The 13,439-nt window shown below is 50.0% G+C and overlaps 1 protein-coding gene across 2 annotated transcripts in view; it reads right to left on the bottom strand.

Annotated features, from left to right (window-relative positions):
* The window catches only part of LOC119802783 (nodal modulator 1), a 59,676-nt gene that overhangs the window by 38,650 nt on the left and 7,587 nt on the right, over positions 1–13,439 (bottom strand). For both annotated transcript variants that reach the window (XM_038313918.1, XM_038313919.2), the window contains exons 4-11: positions 12,364–12,464; positions 11,313–11,419; positions 8,821–8,893; positions 6,438–6,590; positions 5,870–6,007; positions 4,820–4,909; positions 2,228–2,333; positions 1,917–2,067 (exon numbers count right to left, since the gene is read on the bottom strand). In XM_038313918.1, coding sequence (XP_038169846.1) covers positions 1,917–2,067; positions 2,228–2,333; positions 4,820–4,909; positions 5,870–6,007; positions 6,438–6,590; positions 8,821–8,893; positions 11,313–11,419; positions 12,364–12,464 — 919 coding nt within the window. The remainder of the gene's footprint in view (positions 1–1,916; positions 2,068–2,227; positions 2,334–4,819; positions 4,910–5,869; positions 6,008–6,437; positions 6,591–8,820; positions 8,894–11,312; positions 11,420–12,363; positions 12,465–13,439) is intronic.

Below are 13,439 nucleotides of genomic sequence, written 5' to 3'. Positions count from 1 at the left end.
TCACATGTACACAGACACCGGTTGTTCAAATAAAAGCTGGGGCCTGGCACTGTGTCAACTGACTCTGCAGTGGTGCCGGCTTCTCCTCTCCTCTCCTGCCAGCGCCCAGGGCAAAGGCACCCTAGCCCCATCTCCTCCAGATGATTGCCACAGGCTCCTATCTGCACCATCTGCCAACACTCTGACTTCCCAACAATTCCTACCCACCCAGCAGGCAAGAAAGTCCATCTCTGTCATGCCCTTGCTGACCCCATGGTCTCCGTGCGCAAGGCTGTCCCTGTACCTCAGGAACGTGGTCAAAGGCCATCACCATCACCAGCCTCTGGCCTCACTGGTTCAGCCCCTCTGAACGCTGCCTTCCTGCCTGGGACACCGGCACTTTCTTCCCTTGACCCTCCTAAGGCCTCAGAGCTACCACTCCCACCCCAATCTACCCAAGGTCTTCTCAGAGCGCCCCAATCTCTTTCTGGCACAATTCAAAATTGCAAGCATCTCTCTTTGGGAGCTGGGCGCTGACAACCTATCCTTACCACTCGAGCTCAGTTCCTTGTCACATGTGCAGCCCTGGCACAGGAGCATTCACAGACTTGCAGCTGAAACCTAGCATGGATGCTCCAACACAGAAGCAAAGGGGAGAGGAACAGGACTTGAACCCAAGAATTATTTTCTAAGGATAACTGACTTCCTTCGAAGTTGAAAGGTCGCAATGCTTCCTTGGTGACTAGGCTCCTAGCTTTGGTGTCAGCAACCACCCTGTCCTTGTCCCTAACACTCAGTTTCTTAGTTCCTGTGACCTCACCTATTCAGGCTCCCCAGCCCCTGCAATGCTGGTATTCCACTTTCAGTTGACCAGCCTAGGAATGCCAATCATCAGGATGGACACAGATTCAAACATCTAGGAGAGTGTGCCACCTAGTGATCATGTGACACCAAACCTGAACCCTCATTACCTGTCTCAGCAACACCTCTCTAGGCTGCAAACCCCTAAACGTCTTTCCATTCCGTCCTTGACACGCATGTAATCAGTGACTACATGGTTAACTCTACCAACAACCGGAAACATCTCCAAGAACACCTCAACATGCACCGCCATCAGAGACAACAAAGCCCTCTGGGATCAGACAAGGGAAGTGCTCGCTTCAGAGAGATTTTTCTAAGATAAATAGATAGATAGACAGACAGACAGACAGATAGTGTTTGTATACATGTGGAGGTCAAGGACAACTTATACAAGCCTATTCCCTTCTTCTACCACATGGCTCCCAAGGATCAAATTCAAGTTGTTAGGAGTGGCAGGAAGCACATTTACCAAAACCTTCTTTTTCCACTTTAACAAACCCATTTTAACTTAAAAGCAAAAGAAATCAATCTTAAGAGTCCAACACGCAAGTGTCTTCAGTTATTAAGACTCAGCTCTCATCTTTCCAAAAGAAAGCCAGCTTGACTCTCGACAGCTATTGGAACTGGGTGAGTCCTGGGCAGAAATACAGTCAGGTCAAGGCTCATCTTCTGCTCCACCACTGCCAAGACAGGTGCTAGGACACACCCAAGACTGCACGGCCGTGGGTTGGCTGGTTTATGTCACTTCACACATGCTGGAAGCATTTGGGGAGAAGGAATCCCAACTGAGAAAATGGTCCCGCCAGGTGGGTCTGTAGGCAAGCCTGTGGTTCATTTTCTGGACTGATCACTGATGTGGGAGAGCCCGGCTCACTGAGGACGGTGCCACTCTTAGGCAGGTGGTCTGGGTATATAAAAAAGAAGGCTGAGCAAGCCAGTAAGCAGCCATCCATGGCCTCCGCTTCAGTTCCTGCCTCCAGACCCTGCCTGACTTCACTCTGACGACTGTGATATGGAAGTGTTAGCCAGACAGACCCTTTCCTCCTCAAGTTACCCTGACCAGACAGCACACTTACCCAGTAGCAATGAGGTCTGCCAGCTGCGGGGTGTTGGGTGCAATTTTGATGGTGACCATCTCAAAGTAGAGATGCTCCTTTTGAGCATGGATGGTGTACGTCCCTGTCGTTATGTTCTCTAGGCGGAAGGAGCCGTCAGCTTTTGTTCTGACTGAAACCAAAGCATGTGAACGAAAGATAAGCCCATCCTTGTGTCCCATGGAGATTCTGTCCCTTGTGTCTCTATCGCTCCAGGATTCAAACGGAGCCTTTGAGCACACTCGGGACCACCATGCCTGCCCACCTCTAACCTGCTGTTCAGGGTGACTAACCTTTAATCTGGTTGTTCAGGGTGACCACAGCCTCTGGAACACCTTCTCCTTCAGGTCCGTTCAAGACCCTCCCAGTGACAGAGAAGCCCATGACATGGAACACGGGCTGCAAAGTGAAGAATAGGTGTTCACATGCCCAAGACACTAAGACCCCTTTCTGGCCAGCACCACATGTTGGCCCTTGCAGCTCTAGTTCCAGCCAGGGCCCTCTCCCTCGCAGCATCTATCTTCTCAGATGCATTTCCAATACGTGAACAGTCACCAGAGTAGAATAAAACAGCCGTCAGGCTCACTCCCCAAGCCAGGTTGCTGCTTCTGGCTTGTGGGCTTCCCCAGCTTTGCCCTCTCCTGCTCCCTCCGCAGCCCCATCCACATGTTCCTACTTTGGTGAATCCCACCTGTCTCCAGCCTCTCAAATACAAGCCACCTTATCCCACAGCATCTCCTGGACCCCAGCCTGTCCCCCAGAATCTCCTGGGACTCCAACCCCTCCCCCAGAATCTCCTGGAACTCCAGCCTATCTGTCCCCCGGTATCCCCTGGGACCCGAGCTTGTCCCCTAGCATCTCCTAGGACCCCAGCATCTCCCTGGACCACCAACCTGTCACCCCCAACATTACTTGTGACCCACAGCCCTTCCCTTCACCCATAGCATGTCCCTTCAGCATCATCTGAAACCCCAACATACTCCACCATTATCTGAGATCAATGACCTACCCTCCCCTTTCAAAGTCCAAGAGCCCACACCTAAGATCCCAGGCCAGATTCCTTCAGTCCACCCTTCCTCTGCAAAGTCTCTCACCACACAGCCCCATGCCTTCTCTGTGTGTGCCCTGTTTGCTCCAAGCACCAAGCCTGGGCTCTCCTGGGTAGCACTGAGCTCCAAGCCCCCGACCTTTGGTTTCTCAGGTAAGCTATCTGGGTGAGATATCACCAACCTAATTTTCTATCTTCAAACTCCTCAGCGTCTAAAAGGCCCGACTGATTCCCTACATCTCATCCCCCTCTGGTTCAAATGTGACTTTGCAGGCTCAGTTGAGCCCTTTTGCCTCAGCTACATGCTACAAAGTATGCATTATTTGAAAGAGAGCTTGAAAGTGGCAAAACTTTAGCCTAGCACAACACACCCTTGGACTGCAAGCACCAGGTATAACCGGTTGTACAGGGCATGGGGGCACTAAGCACCCAGGCAGCACATGCCTGTGATCTCAGTACTCAACTGGCTAAGCCAGGAGGATCATAATGGTACTGTCTCAAACCAAAAAAGGAAGAGTGTACAGAGGAGGGGAGAGGAAGAATAAGAAAATGGCTTCCTTCTGATTCAGGGATAATCTTCTGAAAGTAAGTGGTGAGCTGGCTATTTATCCACTTATTAACTCACATATCCAACAGACGTTCTCAACGCTTACGACGTGCCACGTGCTTGAAGCACACAGATGAAATGGGGAAGCTTCCCTGGCCTGATGGAACATCTTAGGCCTTCACTTGAAACTCTGTACACTGCGGGTTAAAGCCTGCATCTGACCACTGTCTGGTACTTTGCCCAAGTACCTGTCACACCCTTCCTGCAAGGTCAATGCAGGCAATAAAGGCTCAATGTTCATTTTCCTGGCCTCCTGGATTTAGGTGTCCTAATGCAACCTTAGAAGGCGGGGCCAGCTCCCTTGACTGCTATTTTAGAGGGCTGCTTTTCAGTGCATTATAAAAAATCAGAGAATAACTTTTCACTAGCACAACTGCCAAGTACCCCTCCTTAGGGCACTTCCTCTGTGTTGCAAGCTGCCAGCAGGGACCACTTCCATGTCTGTAACTAAAGACACAGAAGAACAATGAAAACACATTTACCATGTCTTCTGAACATCTCACCAGCCCCTCTGAGGGCCGTGCTCTTCTGAGCTCACATGGTTACTGCCCAGGCCAGCTTTCCTCATCACCTCTCCTCAGCAGTACCCAAGTCCCAGCAGCAGTGGAGAGAAATGGCCAGCCAAGGTCTACACCATCAACTCTCCTAGCTCTGTCCTCCCCCACTACAGCTCCCCTGGCCTCCTCAGGGGCACTCCTGCCCTGAGACCTTTGCACTCACCACACATTTTAGGGATAACTCCCCTTTAGGCGGTAGCCCGGTATCAGCCTCAGAGGTGACTCGTGATGCAACAACATGCAGCCCTGCATCCCCATCCTGAGCTGCACAGCCCTTCTTCTGCTCCAGTGTGTACATCTTCTAGCACACTTACTAACTTGCTTATCTAAACAGGCACTGGCTCTTCCCGTCACAAAATACAACTTCCAGAAAGACTGTTGCCCACTGAAGCCCATACTGCATGGTCAGTATGGAACAGACCCAAAGCACAAGCCATGGGCACTCAGTGGGCACCTCACTGAAAGAGCAGCACTGACCAGACTCCAGCTAGCTCTGCGAGATGAAGACGCTGTGTAAGAGAGGTGGGATATCTAGTGTACCCCAGGCTAGGGCACAGAATCCACGTCCTCCAACAGTCATTCTGGGCAGGATGTTGACGTGGACAAGTTTGCAACATCTGAGCCCAGAGCTAGGATCCCAAACGCCTGCCTCCAGGGCGCTATGCAGCTTTACCTCGAGTCTCAGGCTGTCGTGCTCCACAGTGAAGTCAAGCCTAGAAGGCGCCACATCGAAGGTGATCCTCTCTCCTCTGTAGAACGGCACCTAGAAGGAGGGGCCTGCTGATTATGAAGAATGCACCGCACAATTCTACAGTCAGTATTCACCTGGGCCTAGCAGCCAACACAACCAGAGGAACGTGAATCCCAGCTGCTGGTCTAATGGAGCCCTGTGCTCCATGTCTCGTGTCAGTTCGGGCTGTGATCCCCAGGGTATCCCCACTGAGCTGCTCAGATGCCAGAGTGCCTGCAGTGCACGGTAAGACATCTTGTGGACAGGTCCAAGTCTGAACTTGAGATCCACTGCATTCCACACACACCGTACAGACAAAGAGACAAAAGCTGATGGCAAACTCTATAATGTATTCAGATTTCAGAGTGTTTTAGATATGGGGATTTTTAGCTTTAGGGACATTCAATCTATCTTTGCTTGGCTGAGTGCTCATGGATACAGGCTCACCATTTATTTGACTATTCAATATCTACTACTGATTTGGATCTGAAAGGCCCCCAAAATCCTATGTACTAGCAGGCACATCCAACATGCAGTCCATGTGCCACACGTGCCCCAGGATAACTATGGATGTGGCGGTAGGAGGAACGTGCTGCCATGTGAAAAGGCCACTCCTGTGCTGGAAGCATGTGTGTCAGCACTGCTGGGACGTGGCAGCACCTGTAGGAAGCAGGGCCTGAAGGAAGGACGTCAGGTCATTCAGAATCCCAGCCTTCTGCTCTCCCCAATCTGTCACCCCCAGCCTCCAGGAAGTGAATAGATTTCCTCTACCACAGGCTTCAACCACACCCTACTGCCTCACCTCAGTCCCAAAAGCAAGAGGGTAATCAGCCAGAAACTGAAACCATGATCCAAGATAAACCTTTATTCCTTTCGGTTGGCTTAGCTCAAGTAGTGTGTCATCATACAGAAAGCTGACTCACACAACGCTTAAAGGGCAGGGGCTCTTCTCACGCCACAGTGTCCTGTACAGAGAGAAACCCACTCACTCACCACAGTGTAGCCCCCACTCGGCAAGGAATAGAAAGAAAACGAGCCGTCTTCTTTGGAGACCGCATAGCACAGATAAACCAGGCTCTCATCTGGATGCTGGAACCCGGACACCGGGGACACATTGCAGCCCAGGACATCCTATGTCAGGGAAGAAGAAATTTCCATGTTCCGATTACCCAACAGCCACAAACAAGACCAGGCCAGCTTCTAGAGGTCAATGCATGGGTTTCTTGCAAGAAGTTAATGCAGGCAAATGGAACACAAATCTCTACACCTGGCCTCAGAAGTTAAAAATGCACAGTCTTCTTAGGAAAACTGGTGAGGTTTCTCCCCAACGATAAGAAAACTGGCCAAGGAAGAGAAGTGACACACCCAGGATACCACAGAGCAACAGGCAGTAGAAGCAGATACTGTGTGAGCCTGGCCAGAACCCAAGCATCTCCCAGTTCCACGGCCTCGTGGTGCAGACAGTCCTTGGAGATACGGTGTTCTTAAACATCCAGGTCACAACCAACCACTACTGCCACTCCCCACCCCCGATCTTGGTTCTTTACTTTTCTATGCTTACCTCTTTGTTTACTAAAGAAGAAAAGAGAAGAAACTTCACCCCTTTCATGGGCTCCCCGTCACTGCGGACAGAGCCGGACACATTATAGCCAGCCACTATGAGGGGACCAGCTGCATTAGCATTGGAGTTCGTCACCCTCACCGTGGTACTTGCCTAGAAAAAAGAAGAAGAGTTCTTAGCTTCAACAGCGCTAAACCCTGACAGCCCAACACAGGAGTAGGAAGAAGACTGTGAATTTGAGGCCAGCCTGGGATGCAATGTAACAGTCTCAAAAGGAAATAGACAAAAAAAATAAGTCCTTCAAGAACACTAAGCAACACAAGGACATGTTTAAACTTTTAACTAAAAAGGCAGTATGAACACAGAATTCATAATAAAATTACAAACACAAGCATCCCACACTCAGACAGCCTCAGGTACCAGGCCCTTTTATAACAGCATACTGCGTGTACAGAGGTATACACATCTCCCGAATACTAAACCTCCATTACTTTCCGTATCCAACACAACAAGCAGTATTTACCATTTGAAAATCAAGAATAAGAAAAATGCCTACATATATCTAATCCATAGCTGGTTGAATCTGAGACTGGCTGAAGCAACAAATATGGAACCCTCAGCCAAGGAGGGCTGGCTGCAGAGAACAACGCAGCCACTGTGTGTTCATGTGTTGAGTGCAGATGCGCATGTCATGGAGTGCATGTGGGGGTCAGAGGACAACCTGAGGTGGCAGTCCTAGCCTTCCTTCCACCTCGCTTGAGGCAGAGCTGCTTGTGGTTTCAGCTGTGTACACCAGTCTGGGAGGCCCGAGAGCTATGAGGGATTCTCCTCCCATCTCCCCATGGAGTACTGGGATTGCAGACAATCTTTCACGTGCCCACGCTGTCAGGTCTGCATGGCAAGCACTACCCACTGAGCCCTGTAATTTCTTCTTTTCTATGCAAAGTGGATGAAGGACGTGTGAGATGGTGGCACCCCCTGTGTGGGTGGTGACCCCGCACTGACCGACCCTTCCTTCACGTCCCTCCCCTCTCACAGTCCAACTCGAGACAGGGCATCTCTGTGCAACCTTGGCTGTCCTGGAGCTCACAGAGATCCACCTGCCTCCGCCTCCGGTGTACTGGGATAAAAGGTGAGTACCACCATCACCCCCAACTTCTTCTTCAAATAGAAATATTTATTTGTTGGGGTGGGGCCACCATAGCACACATGGAAGTTGGAGGGCAACTAAAAATCTCCTTTCACCATGTGGGCCCCAGGGACTGAACACAGGCTCTTAGGCTTTACCCTGAGCCATCTCTCTGACCCCCCAATTTGTGTTTTAATGAGCAGGCTGGTTTTCCTTTGCTGTTGCAGAGCGGCTTCATGCGTACAGAATGCAATCCACAGCCACCAAGCAATGCCCCTGCTAACCAAAATCTGACAGAGACAAAGCCAGGACCAGAGCCCCTGCTCCCTCAGGGTAGCCAACACCCCATGTTGACAAAACAGAACCAGAGCCAGAAGCACTGACCCGGCCAAGTAACTGTTAGCCAAACTTATCATACCATGTTTTGCTTTATTATTTATTTTTATTCAAAAACATTCAATTACTGTACTATTTTAGAATCGGCCTTGATGACATTCTAAGCACTCACAACCTTTTAGACAGTCTGGGTCTTTTCTTGGCTGTCTTTATTTGAGTTAAGGTCTCACTCAATGGCCAAGGCTGATCCAGAACTCACGATGGAGCCCGGACTGCAAAGCTCGCTGTGACCCTTCTGCTTCAGTGCCCAGGTTCTAGAATTACAGGCATAAGCTATCACACCTTGCTTAGACACTCTTTCAATGAACACTGCTACTACTCAGTCATGTCTGATTAAATTTTCAAATACCAAGCAGAATAAAATTGAAAATTTAAACCAAAAAGGAAATCACTGTTGTTTCTTTCCTTGAAACAAGAAGTTTTCTCTGGCTCACACGCTCACTGCTGCCGCTGACACTCAGATATGACGACATGCAACCCACTCTCCCTGAACAATCATAGGCTGTTGGAGATCTCCCTCTCCCAGGGAACATGGACAATAGGCCTCTAGAATATTAGCATATTTATCGATTTCTGTTTTAGACAGAAAAAGAACAAACTTCACTGGGAATTTCTGGTGTTGACTTAGCTCAATACAGTGACAGTGGATGGCCAAGAATGCCACAACTGTCACCTAAAGAAGAAGCCAGAAGCAGAGGCAACCACTGTGGCAGGGGCGTTTTCTCTCACAACACCTACTTCTTCAGCACCCTGGTTCTTTCAAGGTATCTGGAGAAAACTATGACTTATTTCATATCCCAAACTCATCCCCACAATTGCTTCCAAATAGCACTCCCACAGACGTGGGACGAAGCTTACCTCCTTTAGAGCCCAGGTCGGATGAGTTGCGAGGATTTCATAATCTCCAGGAAGAACTTTAAAGAATGCAAACCTGAGAAACACAGAACAGCACATCACTTAACCCAGGTTTTAGATAGGGACTATGTGAGAATTACTGTAGGCTTCCAAGAGCTACTCAATCCAGTTCTGTCCAAACTCACTCACTGAACACTCCCCATGTGCCAGGAGGCAAGGAAAGCCACTCTGCTCACTGCTGGCACACAGTGGGCCAACACTCCCAGCCGCTCCAGGAGTCCTGGCGTAAGCTCACAATAATCGGCAGGCTTGATTGACATGAACAGGGATGGAGAGGAGAAAAAATAGGTAAAAGCTAAGGAGTGGGAAGGAAGGAGCTGTGCCCCAGGCTGGGGCTAATACAGAGTGGCCCTAAAGCCAGGCATAGTGACATAGACCTGTAATTCCTGTATTCAGGAGGCCGAGACAGAAAAGCTGAAAATTCAAGGTAGGCGCCAGAGAGCTGTCTCAATGGCTAAGAGCACTGGCTGCTCTTCCAGAGGACCCAGGTTTGGTTCTGAGTGTAGGTGACCCCAGGTCCAGAGGATGTAATGCCCTCTTTTGAACAAGGTCAGTGACCTCTCTCGCAGACAACTGTGACGAAGCCATCAACCAATAAACAGACTTCTAGAGACTCCAGATGAGCTAAGGCCATGGCCAGTTGAGATGGGACTGCAAAAGCTACAGACAGAGCCATACCAGGCTCCATCTGAACAAGGCACCTGCCAATCAGAAGCTAATTTTGCCACAAGGAACTTACTACAGGCAGTATTTGCATTCTCCCGCAGTCTATGAAACGTTGTCCAGACAGGGCTTGAGAACTACTTTGCTACAATAAAGCTGAAGAGGCCATTGTTTCCGGCACTGTTAATTTAGCCTTTCTACTCTCCAGGTCCCAACATGCGCTCTGAGCACTGCTTAAGACAGTCAGGGCAAAGGAGCTTAAGACAGCTCCTGGTCAGGCGTGCAGCAAACTACAGCTTGGGCATCCTTCGTTTGAACATCAGAAATCCAAGATCCAGAACTTTTTGAGTACCAATATTATACCACCAAAGTAGAAAATTCTCTACCACGGAATTGTTTAGTGTAGTAATTATTTAAAATTCTGGATGAGTACTTCAGCCTGCATGCTTAAGACATGCACAGACAAAAGGAAGTCCATGCTCAGATGTCCCTGAAGGCACGTGTGCTGCAGTCTCGGTTCCCAGTACAGGGTTCAGAGGGGTTCGCCTAACCAACAGATCAGCCGTTGATGGATTCGGGATAGGATGAGCCATTTGGAGGTGGTGGGGAGCAAGCGTGTCACTAAAGGAGTGTCAGTAGGTAGGGGGCGGGGCCTCGGTACAGGAAGTGTGTTACTGGGGCAGGGGCAGGGCCTCACTGCAGGAAGTGTGTCACTGAGGCAGGGGCAGGGCCTCACTGCAGGAAGTGTGTCACTGGGGCAGGGGGCCAAGAAACATGAAAGCTAAATGCCCATGGTCTGAAACCATGAGTCAGATAGAGCCTCCCTCCAGTCTGCTGTGATTATTAGCACTGAGAAACTAACTAACACATTGCGTGTCTGAAAACATTCCAAATTCTGGAAAACCGAGGCCCTTCTGGTCCCAAGAACTTGGCTGAAGGACACTCAGTCTCAGCTAGGCCAGGAAGAAGCACAGCCAGGTACTACTCCAGACCAAGACCAAGCACTGATCCGGGACAGCCGAGCAACAGTGACTTTGAAGTCAGATAACACACTAAAAGCTGACTGTTAACTGCAGTTACCATGTTGGTTGGGTTTTGCATGCTGAAGTAACAATGATCTAAATGTTTTCAGAAGTATCAGCTCTGATTACTCCGGTATTAACCCAACATATCTGCTAACAGTTTCAGCTGTGCTCGCCCTACTGCACAGCTCAATTAAACAGCTCTTTACGTTTCATTCCACAAGGTTAACTAAATAGCCATCAGATCCAACTACAAAACAGTTTCCATGTAAATGATAAAACGCTGTCTTTGAACCCTAACTGTGTTAGTCTGTAGTCAGCACACGCTCATTAGCACCACCTGGCCAATCTGAAACAATCACACTCATCTTCCCAGGAACCTCTCTTTACCTTCATCTGTAAATTAGAAAAGCAAAGCAGGGGGGTAAAGTGACTATCCCAAGCCAAACAGCAAATGGAGGAGCCCCATCCAAACCCAGCTGGGGCACAGCCTTTATAGACAGTGTTGGTAATTAATGGAGGAGCCCCATCCAAACCCAGGCTGGGGCACAGCCTTTACAAACAGTGGCTGGTAATTAATCACCCACCTGCACAGTGGGTCAGATGACACCCACTTCAGGGAATGTGGGTTCCGAAAGCATGAACTTGCTTAAGAGCCAAATCAGGATCTGAGCCCACCCCCTCAACCCAAACTCCCCATGCCCACCAGCCTGGTCTAGCAGCCAGACTTGGCTCCAGGACTCCACTCACTTTCCTCCTGGCTGTGTGACTGTGGACTGGATCTTCGCATCAGTGCCTGTGCTTCTCAGGGACACCTGAACTCCTGCAGGACCCAGGGGCTGCCCTTTGCTGAGGACCTGTGAGAAGGAGGACGTCAGCACCCAGTGGGCAGCTCAGCCAGCCAAGGAGCCAAGGCTCCTGTTTCATGCTCCTGCGCACAAAGGGGCACCTAAAACATTTTTCTTTGTGTCAAGGGCCTCTCTGAGGAGGATGTAGTGAGGACTGGTGAAGCGGGGACAATGACTGTAAAATGCTGCAACACTGAATGTAAGACAGCATGTCTACCACAGTGGGGCTGGAGGCTGCTCAGTGGTTGCTTACCAGTGCACACTGCTCTTGTAGGGGCCTGGAGTTAGGTTCCCAGCACCCACATCAGGCAGTTTGGAACTGTTTTAACTCCAGGTCCAGGGTAATCCGATGCCTCTGGCCTCCAAGGATACCCACATTCAAATATACATATCCACACATAATTAAAAATCTTTTTAAAAGTCTATCATTATTTTACAAATCTCTAAGAAAGAAAAATACCCAAGATCCCCTCTTGTAGTAAGAAACCCACAGGAGACATTTGAGGGCCTCACTTCCAGCACAAAAGAGCACTTCTAGGTCTACACACTGGACCCTCGCCAGCAGAGCCCTCATCTACTTGGGGGCCGGCGAGAGGAAGAACGAGGGCTCCACTGAAAATGGAGCTGGGAGCAGACACACACACATACACACACACACACAGCACCTCCCCAGCGCAGCTCCAAGAGAAGGGGAGAAGGAGCTTCCCTGGAGGAAGTGCACCTCGCTCTCACACAGCAAGCACACTCAGGTCCTGGGCATGTGCCCTTCCCTTTCTGCACCCCACCACAGGCCATCCCCCACAATCAAGCAGACCCAGGGTGCACAAATCACAGACCCCTGAAGCTCACTGTGGGTGACGTAAGAGCACAAGAGCCCCACTTCTGTAACAGTGACAGGATGTGGCACACAACAGAGCAATGTAGAGAACAGCAGACAGAGCCTGGAGCCAAACCTTTCCATTCACAGAGAAGCCAGTGAACACAAAGTTGACGTCCCCGCCCTTCGTGCAGATGTCGCTCACGCCATCCACGTGCAGCTCCACACTGGTTGGATCTGGGGAAAAATCAAGAAAGGAGAGGTAGGAACAAAAGACAAAAGGCAGCATGCATGCAAGGAACATACTTCCCAGCCAGACTCTTCTAAGTATTTCTAGACGTAATGCCCTCACGTAATCAGAACTAAAATGAAGGCACAAGTCTCCTCCCACCCCGCAGAAGGAATGGGCTCCCGAACAAGCTTCAGAGCGCACTGGAGATTTGCCGAGTTCCACACTGCGGCTGTATTGCTGGTGTATGTGTGTGCTTGTGGCCCATGTTCCGGTGGGTGGGTGCACAGGCATTTGGAGGCTAGCTATCAGTGGCGGCTGTCTTCCTCTATAGCTCTCTACCTTGCTTTTAAGGCAGGGTCTCTCACTGAATCTGGACCTATCCATTTGCCTTGGCCGACTGGTCAGCAGCCCAGGGATCCTGTTGTCCCTAGCTCCAGCTCTACGGTTACAGACGAACATCACCACGCTTGGCTTTGACAAGGACTGAACTCAGATCTTGGGGCTTACACAGGAAGCACTTCACCACCTGGGACAGTCTCCAGGGTCAAAGGACTCACTCTGGACCAGGCACCATGCCCAGTGCATTTTTCAAGGGACACAAGAATTTACCAAGAAGTAAACTGAGTCATGAAAAGGTTAAAGGATCTTTCCACAGAGTGTGTGACACAACTCCAATCTCAAGTGCTGGCTCCAGACCTAAAGAGGACCATCAGCTCCATGGCAACAGGAACCCCACAGGGAGGACAGGAGCAGAGCAGGCTGACTCAGTTTGACTACTAATAATCACACCGCCCAGCTTCCAATCCCTCACAAATGTTGAGGGCAACCATCCGATCCTTTAATATCAACATGATGCATTTTCTTTAGAAAACCAGAAGGTTCACAGTAGAAAGTTGAGCTTTTAAAACACAAGGAAAGGGCTGGGGAGATGGCTCAGTCAGACCCTGGTCTGGTCCCCAGCACAGAAGCACGCATCTGTG

This window comes from Arvicola amphibius, chromosome 12 (genome assembly GCF_903992535.2).
Source record: "Arvicola amphibius chromosome 12, mArvAmp1.2, whole genome shotgun sequence".
Taxonomy (NCBI): domain Eukaryota; kingdom Metazoa; phylum Chordata; class Mammalia; order Rodentia; family Cricetidae; genus Arvicola; species Arvicola amphibius.
This window is presented reverse-complemented; position numbering and strand designations above follow the sequence as displayed.